The sequence below is a fragment of the Saccostrea echinata genome, unplaced genomic scaffold (genome assembly GCF_033153115.1).
Source record: "Saccostrea echinata isolate AGI-Se365-2 ecotype Australia unplaced genomic scaffold, CSIRO_AGI_Sech_v1 ptg000025l, whole genome shotgun sequence".
NCBI classification, from domain to species: Eukaryota; Metazoa; Mollusca; class Bivalvia; order Ostreida; family Ostreidae; genus Saccostrea; species Saccostrea echinata.
Genome location: NW_026889774.1, coordinates 15,322,898 through 15,343,703, shown reverse-complemented (window position 1 = coordinate 15,343,703; position 20,806 = coordinate 15,322,898). Strand labels below are relative to the sequence as shown.

The 20,806-nt window shown below is 34.2% G+C and overlaps 1 protein-coding gene across 1 annotated transcript in view; it reads right to left on the bottom strand.

Moving 5' to 3' along the window:
* Window positions 1-20,806, bottom strand: part of LOC133192915 (uncharacterized) — an 804,603-nt gene that overhangs the window by 366,832 nt on the left and 416,965 nt on the right. The window contains 1 exon segment of the mRNA XM_061328921.1: window positions 7,868-8,080. Coding sequence (XP_061184905.1) covers window positions 7,868-8,080 — 213 coding nt within the window.

Genomic DNA, 20,806 nt, shown 5'->3' with positions numbered 1-20,806 from the left:
CTAGGAGGGTGGGCTGACCCTAGGGGGTCCTGAATAAAAGCAGATTATCACTGACACACTTTCGATGCAGGTCATATTGTGATCATTTCTAGTTTCAGGGTGAGGATGACTTCAAAGGGCCATAACCTTTATACCATTTAATGCATAATGACTCAAGGGACAATATTATACATGGTTAAGGGGAGATGCTGTATACCATTTTCAGGATATATGATCATTTGAAGTTTTAGGGGTTGAGAATGACCTCCGGGGGTCATGACCCCATATATCCTATTTAGTATGTCATAATACAAAGATGTCTCAAGGGCTTTTGCTTTAATGAAAGCTATTTTATTGATTCCGGTTCCGAAGAGTGGGAATGACCCCAGGGACTTGCCTCATTGTATAATTTGTATAATTGTGGCATTCCAATGATCTTTAATAGGCCCCTAACCATTTTCTGATTATTTTACCCCGGTCTAGTCACCCGCGTGGCGCAGTGGTTGATTAGAGCGTCTGCTCTAGGGTCGCGAAGTAAGGAGTTGATCCTTACTTCGCGGGTTCGAATCCACTGCGGGACGTGGAGACCAGTCCTTCGGATGAGACTGTATAAATCGAGGTCACAGTGGGCATGAAAAAGATCCCTCACTGCTCAATGGTCCTGAGTGCCGATCATAGGTTAAAATTTGCAGCCCTCCACCTACAAGTGGTGGTGTCTCCATATGAGTGAAAAATTCTCGAGAGGGACGTTAAAGGACTTTTCGCATGATCTTTTAAAAATCGTATTTTTATGAAAAATATTATCTACAACCTTGTTTATTAAAATACTGAATACAATAAGCATATTTTAAGAGATATTGAGAGTTGAAATTCAAATACGGCAATATGCATATTTCAGTCGGATTTCTGCGAAATACTGCTCTGACGTCATAGGCGACAATTCAGTGATAGAGAGATGAGAATATGCACACGTGCTTTTTAATTATTATTTGAACATTTACTAGTTCTTAGGTATAAGGTTTTCGAGATATTTTCGTTTTTTATTCCAAACATTAAGAATCTGTAGCTCTGATTACGGCAATGTTTCGTGATCGAAAAATTATTTTTCAAGACCGCCATCCTTTACAAAACATATGTAAATTAATGTAATGCTAAAGAATGCTAATGCGAAGAATAACAAAGTTATATGATATTAAATTTCTGAATCAAATAGGTTAAAGATGACATATCAAATTGTATTGTGACGGCGAGTTTCTTCGTCTTCGCCGCGTCTCCCTCGCTATCGTCGCTGCTATTTTTACAATGCTAACAGATTTTTCAGATTTTTTCTTGCTGACAATTCTAAAATATAAGGTTGGGTATTCAATTTCCTATCGATAAAATCAGTGATTTGGTCGTCCACAAAGTAGAATATTCAGGTTATATCGCGTATATTTTAGTAAGATTAACGTGAAGAGCTGATCAGCCATTCTCGCCTTTGACGTCACAGGGACACGTGATCGATATCTAATAAACATAGATTTTTAATTCAGGGGTTTTCATTTGAGTCAAAAACTGGTTAATTCCCGCGGTTTATCCGCAGTAAAAACACTAAATTTATAAACTGTGGTCATAAGGAACGTTTTACACTTTTAATTTCAAATAATTTAGAAACATGCGATAAGTCTTTTTAACAACAAACAAACAAACCCCTTTCCATACAAAACTTTTGAAATAATATATTCATAATGCACCTGTTATAGGTACTGTTAACTACATACAATTATAATAAATCAATTTAAAACACACACTAAATATTAATATTCCCACTGATAATAATGATGTACATACGCCATGTGCAATCCAATAACGATAACGGTAAAAGTAGTGCTTGCAGTGTGACGTAAATCCATGCATGGGTCTAGAAATTTTGCAAACACGTGTACATTTGTAAAATTTATATATATATATATATATATATATATATATATATATATATTTAATTTTTACATTATTGTTTTATTTTTACATACATTGTAAGTTTTTTTTTTTATCTATTCGAAGTATGACAGGAAAACAGATAAATCGTGGTTGGAGGTTGATTTTTGACAAAGTTGATCGGGTCAAGGTTTGGAAAGGGATTAATACTTCTTTATAATGAAAAAAAATTGCACAAGTTGTCATTTTAGCATCTATTTTTTCTTAAGTTCATCAAAAAAGGTATGCACTAAAATAATAATATTTGTTGTTTTGACATTAATATAACAAGTCCCAATTATGGGCCAAAAATTACCGCCCCTTTTCTTTACACAAATCTTTCAAAAATTCTCTCTTTAACAGAATTTACATTATTAAATTATGTAATATCAGACTGGTAATGAAATATTTACATAAGAGGACCCATACGGACTGCAAGATCACCTGAGGATTTTATGCTTGATTTAAATTTGTGCTTCGTCCCTGGTTACCAGAATTTGAAGAAGGACGCATTTAGAGGCAAACACCCTAGTGCGGGTATTACTGTCTTATGACAGCATCTAGTTATTATATATAAATATAGCCCTTTCATGAGGTCGATCCATAGATAAATCGAGCACGAAGCGCGAGGTCAATATGCTTTCCTGTAAAGTTGATATATATGTGGATTGCCAAAATGAAAGGACTGTATTTGATATATTACTTTCCACAAAGATTTCATTTGTTTAATTAGTTTGGAAGGAAGATTGTGAAATTGCAAAGAAAAAAATAAAATGAGACAGTACCTGTCAATCCGAGTAATTATTGATTAATCACATTAACTTGAAAAGAATTTGATTGGTTTGAATGACATACTACAGTGAATCAAAATCATTTTCACACATTACAAGTTGCCCTCATGGCGTAGCGGTTTGAGTGTCTGCTCTAGAGTCGCAAAGTAAGGAGCTGATCCTTCGTCGCTGGTTTGAATCCCGCTGCGGGACGTGGAGACCGGTCTTTCGGATGAGACGTATAAACCACCTATGTCGCAGTAGGTGTTGGCACAAAAAGATCCCCCACTGCTCAATGGCCCTGAGTGACGAGTAAAGGTATAAATTTGCAGCTCTCCACCGGCAAGTGTTGTAGTCTCCGTATGAGGGAAAAATTATCGAGAGGGACGTTAAACAACAAACAAACAAACACGTTACTACAAAATTTCCCTCATCAATTTTTAGAAAGAAAGGGTCTTTCCGAGTTTATATTGTTTATATATAGAAAGACCCGGTCTATCCGTATTTCTATTTATTTGAAACGTGCTGGTAAACAAATCAATAATAAAACTCAATGCAATGTATAGAAATAATATAAAATTTTAATAAATAGCTATCAAATAATGGGGTATATTTAATTGCAAATGTAATTAAATCTCAGTGGATCGGAACAATTGCCTTTGATCTTGGTTAAACAGAATCAAAATCTTTATAATTTTTAAAATACTAAAACATAGGCAAATTTGTAGATGATTGAGTCTATGTTGCCCAAAAGCAAGAGAAATAAGATGATCAGGGATCAACAAATAATCTATTATTCAGTAACAAATGTTGAAGCAGATCTATTTACTTCTCTGTACTTGCCCCCATTTGTCACTATCATCTTTCTGACAAAACAAAACAACAGTACTTCAGCTCTTTTAGACTATCAATTGCACTCCCTCTCAAATTGGTCTCTCTTGTTCTCCCAATTTGGGAAGAGACATCTTTGCTCATCATAACTATGCAGTAAGTTTGATTGTTTGCGTAATACCAAGGAGCAGGATTGATTGATTAATTGTATGTTGTTTTACGTCCCATTCGAGAATTTTTCACTTATATAGAGACGTCACCATATACCGGTGAAGGGCTTCAAATTTTGACCTTTACTCGGCAATCAAGGCCATTAAGCAGTGAGGGATCTTTATCGTGCCAACGCCTGCCGTTACACGGGACCTCGTTTTTTTTAAGGTCTCATCCGAAGGACCCGCAACTTTTACTTCAAAGTGCCGAGCGCATGGCGAATGAACAGCTGCTACCCATTTTTTACCGAGGTCAGTCGCGGCCGAGATTCGACCTCACGATCACGGAGCGAGTGCTCTACCAACTGAGCTACCGTGAACAGTTCCGAGGAGCAGGAAGAAGATTTTCAAAAAAATTATACAGTTATACTGTTTTACTATATGATCAAACCTAATTGATTCATGTATATACTAACCTACCCGAGAACATATGTGAATCTGTAGTACCGCCAATTGCAGTCTCTGACCACTATCCTATTTGTTTTACGAGAAAATTACATGATTATGTAAGGAAGTTTAAACACACAGAGATAACATATAGAGACTTCAAAAAGTTTAATGAAATAAACTTTCTCTCAGACTTGGAAAAGTTAAATTTCCAATCTTTAGATTCACTCTCTAATCCAAATGATACATTTAAAAAAATTTATTCACTTTTTAATACTGTACTAGACAAACATGCAAAAATAAAAACAAAAAGAGTGAAGTATGATGCAAGATCAAAATGGTTAACCCAAGAAATTCTCGAAGCACAACACATGCGCAATAACTTTCATAAAAATAAAGACTTTGAAAACTATAGAATATGGCGAAATAAGGTAACATCACTTATAGTAAATGCAAAAATTAATTATTATAAATCAGCTATAGAGCAAAACAAAAATCCACGTCAGATGTGGGACGCATTAAATAAATTAGCTTCTACCCCACAAAATTATATTCCGACCGCACTGGCACAAAATAATAATGTTACAGAGCATACACAAGTAACTGTAGAGATGTTTAATTCTCTTTTTTCAAATATCTCTGTTAAACTCCTTGCAGGTGTAAAAGAAGAGTGTGACATTAACGACCTTTTGAATTTTGTACAGTCTAAATTGGGTACAGAAATGTTTGGTATCCCGCTTATAAGTCCCGATGAAGTGCTTTCCTTGCTTAATAAGCTAAATATTAGTAAATCATTAGGTGTAGATAGCATCGGTCCACGTCTATTAAAACTTACTGCACAAATAATACATAAACCTGTGACCCACATAATAAATACAAGTATCACATGTGGTATTTTTCCGAAGAGTTTTAAACTTGCCAAAGTTACACCAGTCTTTAAAAAGGGAAACAAACCAGATCCAAATAACTACAGACCCATTTCTATTTTACCGACATTATAAAAAATTGTAGAAAAATATGTGGCAAAATATATCCAATCTCTCTTTTCAAACTTTGATCTTTTAATAGAATCTCAATCAGATTTCAGAGAACTGCACTAATGTCAAACAGCCCTAAGTAAAAATTTCAGATGAATGGTTATATGAAATGGATCAAGGCAAGCTTGTTGGCACTGTCTTTCTTGACTTCAGTAAGGCATATGACCTAGTGAATCATGAAATTCTTCTTAAAAAGCTACAGTGTTATAATCTTAATGAAATAACTTTACCGTGATTTCGATCAAACTTAAGTGACAGACTTCAAAGTGTCCATCTGTCTAACAAACAATCATCTTATCAGCAAGTCACAGTGGTAGTTCCACAGGGATCTATACTAGGGCCTCTTCTGCTTTTACTTTACATTAACGATCTTCCACTTAATATTAAAAATTCAAACATAGATTTGTTTGCAGATGATGCCACTCTTCATGTCCCCGGCAAAGATTCCCAATCTATTGTAAATGCATTATCAATGGATATTGCTTGTATAGAAAAATGGTGCTCTCAGAATCAAATGGTATTTAATGCTTCAAAAAGTAAATGCATGTTAATAGGCATACATCAGAAGAGATCAAAATTCTCAGAGCATGATTTTTTTTTATACATATCAAATCAGAAGCTAGACAACGTAACACATGAAAAGATTCTTGGAGTATATTTAGATAATTCTTTACAGTAGAGTCTACATGTACATATCGACCAGTGTGAAAATCCCTGTCACGTTAACTTTCTACCCTCCGAAGAAATAAAAAGTATCTTCCCACTCAAACACTCAAGCTGTTTAACAATGCATATATCATGCCTACTATTGATAACTGCCTTACAATTTGGGGCAATACATCCCGATCAAATCTTGACAGAGTTCATAAGCTTCAAAAACGTGCTGCAAGGTATATTTTAGATGCTCCCCCTGATGCACCCTCACGGCCTCTTTGACGAACTTGATTTGCTAAGTGTCTATTTACAACTTACTGTAAATAAATATGTATTACTATATAAATCCCTCTTTAATTCTTGCCCTACTTATTTAAATGACATGTTTCAATTTCAAAGTAAAAACAAATACAATCTTCGATCTGAATCCAATGTTGACTTGTGTGTGCCAATTCATAAATGCAAACTTTTTGAAAATTCCTTCCAGTACTCTGGTGCCATGTTATTGAATGATTTACCTGTACATATAAAAATGTCACCAACTCTTAATGCTTTCAAGAAACAAGTAAAACATTATGTAAAACAAAGTCAGAAAAATTTGTGATTCAAATTTGTCTTTGTATATTTATGTATATATTTATTATGTGTTTGTATGTGTATAACTATGTTATCTTTATAATGTTTATTGACAGAAGGCCCTGGGGAGGAATTGTGCTTGCACCAATCTGGTTACCCTCTTTAAATAAAGTATTATTATTATTATTTTTATCATTAAAGCCCCCAAGCTCCAAAACCCCTGACCTTGGGGCTACAGATTTCACAAATTTTGAAGAGGCAATTTGCTCAACGTAATCATACATCTGATTTATCTGATATAGAGGGGGAGAAGGAAGATTTTGAAAGAATTTATGCATTTTCACTTTATAATATGATCATGAGAGCCTCACCCTAATGCCAGAACCCCTGCTTCTTGAGCCACAAATTTCATATTTTTGAAGAAGCACCCTTGCTCATATATGTAACCAGGCACTTTGTTTATTTTCTCAATATAGAGGGAGAGAGAATACGATTGTTAAAGAATATATACAATTTCACTAATTGATCATAAGAGTCCTGTCCTAACTCCAAAACCCTGATCCTTGGGCCACAAATTTCACCTTATTGGAAGATAAACCTTGCTCATCATAACCATGTTCCTGGTTTATCTTCTAAATAAACTGGGAGAGAGAGGAAGATTTCAAAAGTTCAATGCATGTTCACTATATGATCATTAGAGCCCCGCCAAAACTCCAAAACCCTTGACCCTGGGGACATAAAATTCATCATTTTGGAAGAGACCCCCTTGCTTATCATAATCTTGCACCTGGTTTGTTTTCTAAATAAACGGGAAGGGGTGGGGGTGGGGCGGGAGAGAACATGAAGAGGGGGGGGGAGAGAAGAAGAAGATTTTTTAAAGAATTTGCGCATTTCACTAAATGACCATTACACCAGAACTTCTGACCCTGGTAAAAAATTTCAAATTTTGGACTAGGCACTTCATTATCATTGACTAGTTAATTTTCTAAACACACAGGGGGAGAGAATAAGAATTTTAAAGACTTAATGGATTTTCACTACATGATCATTAAAGCTAGCCCTAACTTCAGAACCCCTGCCACTTTGGTCATGAATTTCATACTTTTGGTAGAGGGCTAAATGCTCATTACATTCATGTCAAAGTTTGCCTTCTTGATGTCCAGGAATAAAAAAAATGATTTTCAAAGACATTGATTTTGATGGTTTTAGCCTCACCCCTCAGCCCCCCCTCCCCCCGGGGGGAGGGGGGCAGGGACCATGAAATTCACAATTTTTGTACCCCTTCATCAGCTGGTGCTATATGCTAAATTTGGATGATACTGGTTCAGCAGTTCAAAAGAAGAAGTTGAAGATAGCAATAGGACACCTGAGTGACTCAGGATACCTTAAAAAAAGAAACAAAAATTTGTCACCACAGTCACCCTTTTTTGTCTGTATAAACGGAAATCCATGTTTATAATTCACCTACATGGTGCCTGAGGAACCATTCTAGAGTCTGTCGGTACCACCCTGAAGTCCTGACAGCTGTTGGTCTCAATAGAAAACAATTCAGGGTAGGGACACTCCTGAATGTAGTGTGTGTGTGCTGGGTTAGAATCTGAGCAGTTGATAAAGTAGGCAGCATTTAAACCATCAGCAACTGTAGCATACTTGTTTACAGCACAGAAAGATGTGACATCTCCTACAAGCATCATTAAAAAAAGCACAAGTGAAAATCTGTTCTAATACACAAGATTAAAATAATTTGCTAATTTTATTGCTTGTCAAAGTACTGAAAGCCGAGCATTAATAATTTGAGTACAACGTCAAATCGAAAATTCTTTGAAAATCTTCCTTTCTGGTCATTGACATTTAGCAGGCAACGTTTGTATGATTCTAAACTCTCTACCAAAATTTAAAATTAATGGTCCAGAATCTAACGTTTAGACCCAAGGATACCGCCTAGTTGCTCATAAACATATTTTGAAAATGCATTAAATATACAGTACCCCTTTTTTATTCAAGGGCATTAAGCTGCAAATTGTCTGCATTATGTTAAACTTTTTTTTTTAAAAAAAATATTTCTGTCCGCTTTAGTATGTTAGTTTTTCCTGAACATTAAGCACTTCGTGTATGCATGGTGGCAGTGTACTTTGATTTGTCGTACACTTTGTCGTACTTGATTATTAATTTTAAAAAAGAGGCCCAAGGGCCTTAACGGTCACCTGAGTACAATACAAAAATAAGATGATCCATTAACTGATAAATGAAGCTTTGTTGCCCAAAAGCAAGAAAAATTGTATGATTAAGATCAACAAAATAATTGGTCTAGTATCTATCTGTCTCCCATTTATCACTATTACCATGCACACTTTTAACAGAATGTCTATTTTTTAACACCATATTATTACTTCTCACATTGACCTCTCTTGGCCTTTGAAGAACATTTAAAAAAGATACTAGATAAGTTATTTTTGTTTCATTTTTATTCATCTATTATTTCTAAGTCTACCTGATCATTAAAACTATGAAAGTACTTTTTGTATTATACAATAAACATTCTTACATAATTTTATTATTCTATTAACCTTTAAAATGCATTTTTTACAGTGATTAATTATCAAAGGTGAATGGCAATGGGGAATAACTTTGCTCAGCAGAATACAAATTAATAGAGCCCTGGCCAGGACCACAACACTTGACTAAATGGTCCAGGTGTTCAAAATTCTGGTAAAAATACCCTTACATATTACAACTTTTACTCTGTTTGCCTCCAATATACCCAGAAGCAAAGAAGATTTTCAAAGAAATGCATTTTCACTATATTATTAAATAAATAAAGCCCCATCCTTTCACCGGAGCATCTGACCCAGGGGCCATGAACTTACAATTCTGGAAGAAGCACCCTTGCTCATCATAACTATATACCTGTTTCTTTGCTTAATAACCAGTAGATTTTGTTTGTTTATTTTTTGTTTAACGTCCAACTCGAGAATTTTTCACTCATATGGAGACGCTATAACCGGTAGAAGAGAAAATATTTTAAAAGATATTATGCATTTAACTATATAATCTATAGAGCCCCCCCCCCCCTCCCCTTCACCAGAACCCCAACCCAGAGGCCATGAAATTCAAAATTTTGGATGAGGCACTCTTTCTCATCATAACTTTAAACTTCGTTAATTGGTTTAATACCAAGGAACAGAGAAGAATATTTTCATAGAATTAATATATTCTCCCTATATAATCAATAGAGCCCCCCTTAACATCAGAAACCCTGACCCTGGGGCCACGAAATTCCTCATCATTACTAGGTACTAAGTTAGTTTATTTAATACCCGTGAACAGAGAAGAAGATTTTCAAAGAAATAATGCATTTTCACTGTATAATCAATGGAGCCCCGCCCTAACACCAGAACCCCTGACCAAGGGGCCATGAATTTCACAACTTTGGAAGAGGCACTCTTGCTTATCATAACAATGTACTTAGTTAGTTTATTCAAATCCTAGGAGCAGAGAAGAAGATTTTAAAAGTAATAATGCACTTTCTCAATATAATCTATATAACCCCACCCTAGCACCAAAACCCCTGACCCTGGGGCCATAAATTTCACAATTTTGGTAGAGAGCTCAATGCTTATTACATTCATGCCAATAGTTTGACTTCTTGATGTTCATGAGTAAAGAAAAAGATTTTTTAAAGGATTAATATATTTTTACTATATAATCAATAAAGCCCCGCCCTAACACCAGAACCCCTGACCCAGGGGTCATGAAATTCACAATTTTGGAAGAGGCAGTGTGACGGTACATACTGTCGTTTTGTACATATTGTCGTCGGCGACAATATGTACCTACCCTCGCTGCACATATTGTCGTCCATCGGTACATACTGTCGCCGGCGACAATATGTACCGAGACGAGCCTTATTTTCCTCCTGCATAATGGACGACAAAATGTACAGTCAAGCACCAGCACATATTGTCGTCGGCGACAATATGTACAGTCAAGGTCGGCATATATTGTCGTCGATATATCATTTTGACGAATATTTACTTGAGAAAAGAAAGAGAGATTGAGAAACACATACACACACGGAGGGAGACAGACAGCATTACGGACAATACTGTAGGGAGAAAACTTTTTGGTCAAAAAATTGTGTCCAAGATTGATGTACATCACTATGACATATCAAGATACTGTAACTCTTGAGATATCTGATAAATCAGCTATTTTTTTTTTCTTGTAATACAAAATTGGAGATTGAATACAGGTATTTTTTTTGTTCAGTAGTAATGATTATTTGGAAATTATTTTTTGCATTATTCTTTTATACGATCATGTGCCGATATAATATTATAAATATAATTTATTGTTAATAATAATATAAGAATAACGCAAAAAATAACATATTTAGATCACCTGAACTGGAAGTTCAAGTGAGCTTTACTGATCACATTTTGTCTGACTCCCGTATGTCTGTAAACTATTCATAATTTCAGCTTCTTCTCAAGACCAACTGGGTCAATTTCAACCAAATTTGCCACTTGCATCTGTGGATAAAGGGGATTCAGGTTTGTTCAAATGAAGGGCCAAGCTCTCTTTTTAGGGAAGTAGTTAAGAATAAGTGAGAATTTAGTGACTTCTAAAAATCTTCTCAAAAACCACTGTGTCAGAAAAGTTGATAGCTTTATCAGACCTGTTTACCCATATTGTTGTCTCTCAGTATTTTCAAAAAGATTTGTCAGTGAGATTTGGCATTTGCCCGTAAGATTTCACTATCCATCGATTTTACATACAGTATATATTACTTGTGAATACCAAAACATAGTTTAATAACAAGGAAAAACATCAAACTTTGCTTTCTTTCGAAAGATTTCTATCATTTTTTTTAGATCACAGCGTTTTTGCAACCCGATATCACTGAAGTGTTTGAAATCTTTCTCTTTTCTCAGCGATTAAAAAGCGTCAAACTGAGAAAGATCATAGCGAAAACTAACTACGAACGGATTTCCCGATTTCCGTATTTTCATAAAAGCAAAGCGTGAGACGTATTTTGGACTCAAAATCCGTACAAAATACGGCGAATCGTAAGAGTAAACAGGTCTGCTTTACTAAAAAGTGTAGATTCAGTTTTATTCAGATCATGTCCCTCGGAGGATAGGTGTGGCTACAATACATGATCTAAGTTTTTCATAGAATATTTAGAAAAAAACATTCTTTCAAAATCTTCTTTTCAAGAACTACTGGCTCAAAAGAGATGATACTTATGTGAAAGCTTCATAGCGCACGTTCAATTTTGAGGTTCTGGCACAAAAAAGATCCCTCACTGATCAATGATCCTGAGTGACAAGTATAAGTATAAATTTGCTGCCCTCCACCGGTAAGCGGTGACGTCTCAATATGAGTGAAAAATTCTCGAGAGGGACATTTTAACAGCAAACAAACAAACAAAAACAAAATCAATTTTGTTCAAGTTATGACCCAAGGGTTAATGTGGGGCCACAATGGGTGATCAAAGTTTTACATAGGAATATACAAGTATATACAGAAAATCTTTAAAAATCTTTCCAAACACCAAAGACAGAAGTTGCCACCCCCCCCCCCCCCTCGCTTGGTGGTTTGATTTTTTTTTTTTTTTTTTTTAAATTTTGTTTGTTTAACTTGTATATATTTAGTCCACAGGTAGAATTTCATAATTAAATAATTAACTTAACATACACAATAACACTGATGGACGACAATATGTGCAGTGAGGGAAGGTACACATTGTCGCCGGCGACGATATGAGCAGGACGACAAAATGTACCGTCACAATCACGCTGTATGAAATAGCATAAGAGACACGTCATTGTGATTTCTACACCAATTTCATTCACAAAACTACCAAAAACCAACAAAAGACATCTTTAAACAACAATTTCTGTGGGGCGACAATATGTACAGTGAGGGTGAGGCACATAATGTCGCCAGCGACAATATGTACATATGTAACTTTTCAGTCGGCGACAATATGTACCGATGGACGACAATATGTGCAGTGAGGGTAGGTACATATTGTCTCCAACGACAATATGTACAAAACGACAATATATACCGTCACAGGCAGTCTTGTTCAACATTTCAAAACCGTACATGTATACACTATCCGTGCAAGAATTCCAACTGACCACACTAAAATTCTTTTCACACACATAAGTGCTTTAGGCCTACCCCCTGCTGTTTTGTCAATTAACTATATTATCAAAATATTGGACGAACTGAATTATTCAATGGGTGAATGTTTAATTTTTTCCCACACTTGCAATTGTTATCGTCGGAACTATCACAATACCACATTGATTTCAGCATACAAACATCTCTTGATATTAAGAAAAAGCTAAGAAAGTCTGTATGCAGTGTAAGTTAATATTGATAACGGCCCTAAAATCATACCCATGTTATTGGAATAGCTTTTTTATGTCTTCTTGCATGCGATGGTAATGTCAAAGTGTTTTAGTTCTTTGGAAAATCCTAGCAACCTTCATTTCTTTCAATGCTTAGTTCAATCATTTCGCACCAGGGCACGTGCAAAAATGGAGGAATTCCAAACGACGCCATTTTAAATTCTATAGAATTGATCAGATTTTAACTTTTTTGTTGACAACTTTATTTTTTTTTAATCCAGACACGATGTAAATTCAAAATTTATTCACAACATAGCATTAAAAATGATGTAAAATTTTAATGAATTCATATTTCTTTTCTATTTTTCTTGTGAGAAAGAACTTTACATTAAGCATCTTAATAAATTTTAGAAAACGGATCCTATGCAAGGTAAGTGTTTTTAATGAGAAAAACAAAAAGATTTGGACTGCAAAAACGAATAGGGCTTTAGAAATTTTGCACGCCTCTTTTTACACCTCAGATTACACTTTCTCAAATCATTTCAATGATTTTTTTTTTTTCAGGGAGAAGATAATTCGGATAGAGCCACTTAATATTTTAGCAAAATGACAGTAAATGGATTGTTTATCATTCAACTCGGGTTTCTAGATATGGTAGAATTTAAACAGGCAAAAGTAATAAATAATGCTTTGGTATTCAATTAATGATTGTTTTTAATGAAGTTTCAGTCTGAAATTGAGTTCTGAAATTGATTATATAAAAATAAGATTGATATTTTATTAAGGCAGTGCGATCAGTCATGTCGCACGATGTTGATTAATCTGCCCTTTGTTGTCAAACGGATTCCTTCCAAAAATTAAAAAAAAAATGCAACAAACACATACATGTATAGTAAAGAAAAACATATATATGATTCTTTAATTTTCTGATTCCAGAAAACATACACTAAACGTGTTTTGATGGTGATTCCTGATACGTAAAAAAGATGCTTGTTTCATTGCACCCTCTTAGTTCCTTACAAAAACCTCCTCTTTGTGCACTCATCCATAATGTTTATTCAAACTATACTATTCCTTTAAGATATACTTGGAAATTCAAATAAGCCCGGCCCTATACATCCTGGTTATACAGCGTGCATGAAAACAGATTCATCCGCGTTAGAGCTGCCGTTGATGCAATTTTTTTGGTCCAGGATAGCATCTTGCATATAGTTTGATTGAACAATCAAAGATCGTACACGTAGATAAAGAAATCATTAAATTATGATAACAAAGTACAAATCAAACATTTACCTTAGATGTTCTGAAATATTTGATTTAATTTGCTTTTATGGAGGAAGATTTTGAGTTGTCGAGTAAAGTGGCTTAAATGAAACACGCTTTGTTCATCAGCTGTTAATTCGATGGAGAAAAAATTACGGTACTTTAAACCCTAGCCCATTTCATTTACTCAGTGCGATCTTTAATCTCTGATTGAATTTTTCAATCGTAATATTAATTCAACCCAGTAGCAATTTATGCAGTGTAAACAAACAGATAAATCATAATATTATGTAACTCATGATAAATGATTTAATTATTTACTATTAATACTTAAATAACAATTAAAATGTTACTCATATAAGTTTGGTGTCTTAATCTCTTACCGTTTTTGAGATCTCACTCGGATAAAATATTTTTGAAAAAAAGGGAAATCGGGACATATCTGACGACCGGAAGTAAATTTTGAAAAAATGAAAAAAAGAAAAATCTAAGCGTATTCTCATCTTCTAACATCCCTGAAAATTTCAAGAAAATCCGTCCAGCCATCTCTGAGAAATTGTACTGACAAGAAAAGGGAAAATAATAATAATAATAACTAGATGTGATCTCATTGCGAGCAACGAGAGGTATTCCGTCCGATTCTCCATATGCATCCGTTAACCATTGACTGCTAACCATTACGCTATTGGAAACCCCCCCCCCCCCGCCTTTTTCAAAGTGCAATATGACGAATATCTGGAGTTTGGATTTATCAATTTCACAACAAATTATATATTTATCATTTTGAAAAGAGTTTCTATAAACCCTACTCATATCATAAAAAAATATTGAAAAACAAGAAAGTTGAAAAATTCAACTTTTTTAATTCGCTTCCAGTAGCGACCGGAAGTACTAATGACGAAAAAAAGGTAGATTTGCATATCTTAAAGTCATGTTCTATCATCTCTAACAAGTCTCCAGTTCATATCTTTAGCTGTTCTTTAGATATCCCGCGGACAAAATTTCATTTTAAAATCAGAAAAATGTCCATAACTTGGAACCGGTAGCGAATTTTTTCAACAATGCCATTTAATGGCGTGATATCCCTATAAGTTTTACGAAAAACCACTGAATAGTTCTCGAGATATTGCTTGGACAAAATTTGTCTAAAAAATAAGAATAATAACTAGAAACTTGTTGCTATGGCAACAAGAAGGTTTTCCGTCCCTTCTCCGCTATTAGAGAGGTTGATTCCTCACTCATAACACTATCTGTATTACGTTGTGCATTCATTTTAACTCCTTCATACATTAAATACAGACCCTGAAACGTGCTACTACCCCCAAAAAAGCGTTTGACTTTCGTGCGGTTTTCGTTTCGTGCAAACCGTGTAGCGTTTCATGTAAATCGTGCAGCATTACGTGCAAACCGTGTAGCGTTTCGTGTAAATCATGCAGCGTTTCGTGTTAGCTCCAAAGCGTTTCGTGCAAACCGTGTAGCGAGCGTGCGAGAAACGTGCGACTTTCGTGCAAGAATCGTGTGAGAATCGTGTAGGATTCATTCGGAAGTCATTTTATTTTAAAAATTGCTAATGATGGACCAGGTCTAACAAACTGTGTTGTTTTTAAGTAATATTATTTGGATACTTAAACTGGTGAAAATTAAGAAAAATACGGAACAACAAGGTTAATTACACGGTAATGCATAATAATACATCTGTATGTTTGTTTTTTTTCCTTAAAAGAAGATGGACAGAAAATATATTCATCTTATTTAATTATGTTCAGTACAGCATTGAGTTCAATACACTATTGAAGTGATCCTAGGTTTCGAATGTTTTGTTTTTTTTCAAAGAAAGCAATATTCATTTTATTTCAAAGCGAAAATTCATCAGGACTCCGCTCTCGTCTTATTACCAGATTGTGATAAACAATACAATTTTGAGATGATGTCCATTTATAGTGTTTCTATACATAAAATTTGTTGATTAATAAGTGTGAAATAAATGAGTTCATTGTATAATTGATATGCATTGACGAACGCAGGTTTAGATATATCGGGGGGGGGGGGGTGCAGATGAAAACACAAACTCTCAAATTTGTAGTAAACATGTGTATAATAATAAGATAGTTATTCTTTTTTAAATCTTTGTTTATGGGGTATACTGATACACCCCTAAAAAATATATTGGAATCTTCTCTACACCTGCGACTGTGATCAAGGTCATTCACAACAGCGATCACGGTCTCCCAGTGCAGGGAACTGAAAACTTGTTCTGCTTTTATCTCTTGTCAATCATGGCTAAATGTCACCCGAGAATAACGACTGAGTTTTAATTTGTGAAATTAAATCAGCATAGTAGTATTTAGTGGGTACAAATAATGTCCCTGGATTTAATTTTTTTTTTTAATTAGTCAATCCAAGTTTCTGTAAACAGTGAATTGATTTGCATCATTCATGAAAATCATAAAAAAGTAGAGAAATAAATCGAAAATAACTATATATAATAGTTGTTTTATAAATCACGCAGTTTTATTATTTTTTTTTTATATTTTATTTATTTTTTAAAGGATATTTCAGTTTCTTTTTTCATTATGTACCGGGGTATGTAAAGATCAACATTGTATGTATAGTTACATGTAAGGGCCACGAATATTACATGTAATTGCATAAAATGTCCTGATTAGTCGGGTTTTGAAATGAAAGATTTTACAATTTGGTTTGAATATTGATTTACTCTTTAGCACAGGCACTTGTTTCTGAATAATATTTTTTCCCGGGATCTTAGTTAATGAAACAAGTACTTTATAAGATCAAAGTAATCCCCCCCCCCCTCGTTCGTATAAATGTTCTGCATAATGTTCCTTTTTGATGCAGTTAACGCATGATAAACATAACCTAAATTAATCGAATAAAATAATTTTATCACTAAATCAAAAATAAGAAAATTAATCCGTTTACGGATATCAAACACAATTTAATCAATTGAAAATCAATAACTGAGTTTATATTCCAGAATTAATACGATTATTTTTAAATATAAAACTATAATTGTAAAAACATAAATTGCTGAGAGAGATTATGAATGACAAATATATACATACATGTACATGTATCTTTTATGCAGTGAGTAATTTAGATGCTAGCTAAACAAAGTTTGTACGTAGACGATGATAGGCGTTTCACCTTCAAACAAATTAATTGAATACGAAATGACAATTATTAATTAATTACAACTAAACCATGAAATATTTCTATTGTTTATATAAGTACTGGTTAAGCGAGTTTTAATTTAACGCATTGTGAAAGATTGATACTCTTAATTACTCTTAATTAATCTACTATTAATCCGTAATAATTTAAATGATGTTCGAGAGATTCCGAATAGAAAATCCAAAATGAGACCAAAGCGTGTGAGAATCGTGTACAAAGCGTGTGAGAAACATGTACAAAGCGTTTCGTGCATTCTTTCGTCTAAACCGTGCAGCCTTTCGTGTAAAGCGTGTAGCGTTTCCTGCAAACCGTGTAGCGTTTTGAGTAAACCGTGCAGCGTTTCGTGCAAACCGTGAAGCGGGCGTGTACCGTTCGTCTAGCGTGCGTGTGGGGTAGTAGCACGTTTCAGGGTCTGTACTATAAAACGTAAATTGTATGTAAAAATATATTGCGTAATTCGAAAAGAAAAATATACCAGATATCATTTCAAAGATACAGTATTATATTTCAGCTGAAAAAATGGTACAAAAAAATTCAGACATTCTGGGGATTGAGTCCAGGTCGCCCGCGTGAAAATTGAACACGCTAACCATTACGCTAGTGGGACCATTTCTTATAAGAGAAAGTTGAAAAATTCGAGTTCTTTAATTCGCTTCTGGTAGCGACCGGAACTATTGACGACGCACTAAAAGGCAATTCTGCAAATCTAGAAGTCATGTTCTGTGTTCTGTAATAAGTCTCCAGTTCATATTTTAAGCCGTTCTTTAGATCCGCCGCGGAAAAATTTCCATTTAAAAATCAGGAAATTGCCTGTAACATGGAACCGGAAGTGAATTTTCCAAAATTCTTTCAAATGTAACAATGGCTTTTTAAAACACGTTATCCCTGAAAGTTTGATGAAAAACCACTGAATAGTTCTCGAGATATCGCGTGCATAATATTTGTCTAAAAATATTAACAATAATTGTAATATTTATTATCAATTTTCAAACAAATTATATATAATGCATTCTGAAAAGAGTTTCGATAAACCCTACTAATATCATCGAAATATATTGAAAAACAAAAAAGTTGAAAAATTCGACTTTTTAAATTCGCTTCCGGTAGCAACCGGAATAAGTGACGACATATGAAAAGGCAATTCTGGTAATCTAGAAGATATGTTCTATAATCTCTAATAAGTCTCCAGTTCATACATTTAGTCGTTCTTTGGGTTTGCCGCGGATAATATTCCATTTAAAATCAGAAATTTGCCCATAATTTGGAACCGGAAGCGAATTTTCTAAATTTTCCTTGTGATGAACCAAGTTCAAAGAATGACTCATTTTTTGTGAAAGTTTCATTGAAAACTGCTGAATAGTTTTCGAGAAAACGCCTGCACAAAATTTGGTCAAAATAATAATAAGAAGAAGAAGAAGAAACAGAAGAATCAATATAAGGTCTTCCGCGAAGACAGAAGACCTAAATAATAAGAAACAATAGAATCACCATAAGGTCTTCCATGAAGACGAAAGACCTTAAAAAGAAGAACCAGTAGAATCACTATGAGGTCTTCCGTCTGGAACGAAAGACCTTAATGATAATAATAATAAGAAACAGAGTAAAAACAATATGTTCAAAAACTTCGTTTGGGGAAGATAATAATCCACTTTCACTATATAATCTATATAACCCCACCTAGCACCAGAACCCCTGACCCTGGGGCCATGAATTTCACAATTTTAGTAGAGGGTTCAATGCTTATTACATTCACGCCAATAGTCTGAATTCTTGATGTTCATGAGTAAAGAAGATTTTTAAAGATTGCATTAATTTTGATGGTTTTAGCCCCACCCCTCAGGCCCCGGAGGGACCATGAATTTCAGAATTTTTGTTCCCCCTTACCCATAAATGCTAAATGTCAAAACTGGTTGAAATTGGTTCAGTGGTTCCGGTGACTCAGGTGACCTTAAAAGTAAGTCACCGTGACCTACTTTTGGTTCAACATGACATGATGTTCCAAGATGCATCAACTGACAAGATTTGATGATCCTAGAGTAGTCCTTATAAAAAGCAAAATATCGATGTTTTAATAAAATGTTATTTTTGGTCAACTTTGATGTGACTTTGAGACCACGCCCTTTGTCCCAGGGTGATGCCTTGAACAATTTTTAATCTTCAACATATCCTCATCCTTGTGTGTAAGTTTGGTGATAGTCTGCCCAGTTATTCTTGAGACGATATTTTAGTAGCCAGTACTTTTGGTTTTATTTACCTAATTATCTCCCCTTGCTTAAGGGTCACAACCTTAGTTTTGGTATAAATGGAAGCCCTTGGGTCAAGGATACCCTGTGACAAATTTGACAATAATTGGCCAAGTGGTTCTTGAGTTATGGCCCATATTCTAAAAAGTTTAAGCACACCGCACAAATGGCCATAGCAGTAGCTCTTTGAGCCTTTGGCTCAGATAAGCTAATAAACTTTGCTAAACATAACTGAATTTTAGCGCTTTTTGACGTCACAGTAGTAATGTTTATTGCATAATTGTAACTTGACAATATTTTGTCAAACTGTTGAAGATTGAAAAGAAAACTGGTAGAATTCATTTCTGTGTTATGATCTTTAAATAAGGAAATTGCGATTATTCGTGTAGAAAAAAGGTTTTAAAGACAATATATTTTTTCAATGGTAGATATTATTTCAAAAGCGGTAGTATTAATTTAACCACTTTTGAAGTAAAGATCACTAATGAAATAATTATTTCAATAGCGGAAATTATTTCAACAGCGAGTATTGTAATAATGCTTTAAGTAACTTCCTTAAAGTTTTGCTTTTTAATGTCTTGACGAGTTAAAACGTTGGATTTACTATCCATATTTGTAGTGTAGGCAAGCCCATGAATATGAGTGAGAATTAAGTTCTATTCTATATTCTTTTTATTAAAAATAACTATGTTTTCATCAGATACATGTAGTTTGTACACACAGATATCAGTCTTTTTTTCTTCTTTTTAATGCAGATATTCTAATTTCTACGATTATCTGTATTCATGATCCTTTCCTTTTATATCAGTGGCAAAGATGAACCTTATATTAAAAAAAACTACTTAAAACTTTCATATATTGATTGTCTGTTGGTTTTCGCCGAGTCGGCCAGATTCAGCGGAAGCTTGCACATACAATTTGCATACTTTGTTTGAATTTTAATTATATCAGTTAAATCAGAGATGTCCGTGTATTAACGGTAATTTCTAGAAAAGAAAGGAAAACATAAAATTACACAACATATTTTTAACTCAATAAATTAATTTATTGTGTTGGAAAAAACGTAATGAACAATTAATCCTTATATTTTTTTTAAATAGAGAAGTTATTTTAATAAGACTTGCAATGTGGTCTTGGTATTATAATCATTTTCAGTAACTATTAAAATAATTATTTCAATATCACTATTGAAATCTTTATTTCAATTGAAATTATTTCAGAAGCGGTCGCAACCTGGTTTAGCTTTTGAAATGCATTCAAAACCTCTATTGAAATAATTGTTTCACTTGTGAATTTATTTCAATAGTGGTTGCAGCCTGTGTTCGCTTTTGAAATGCATTTTCA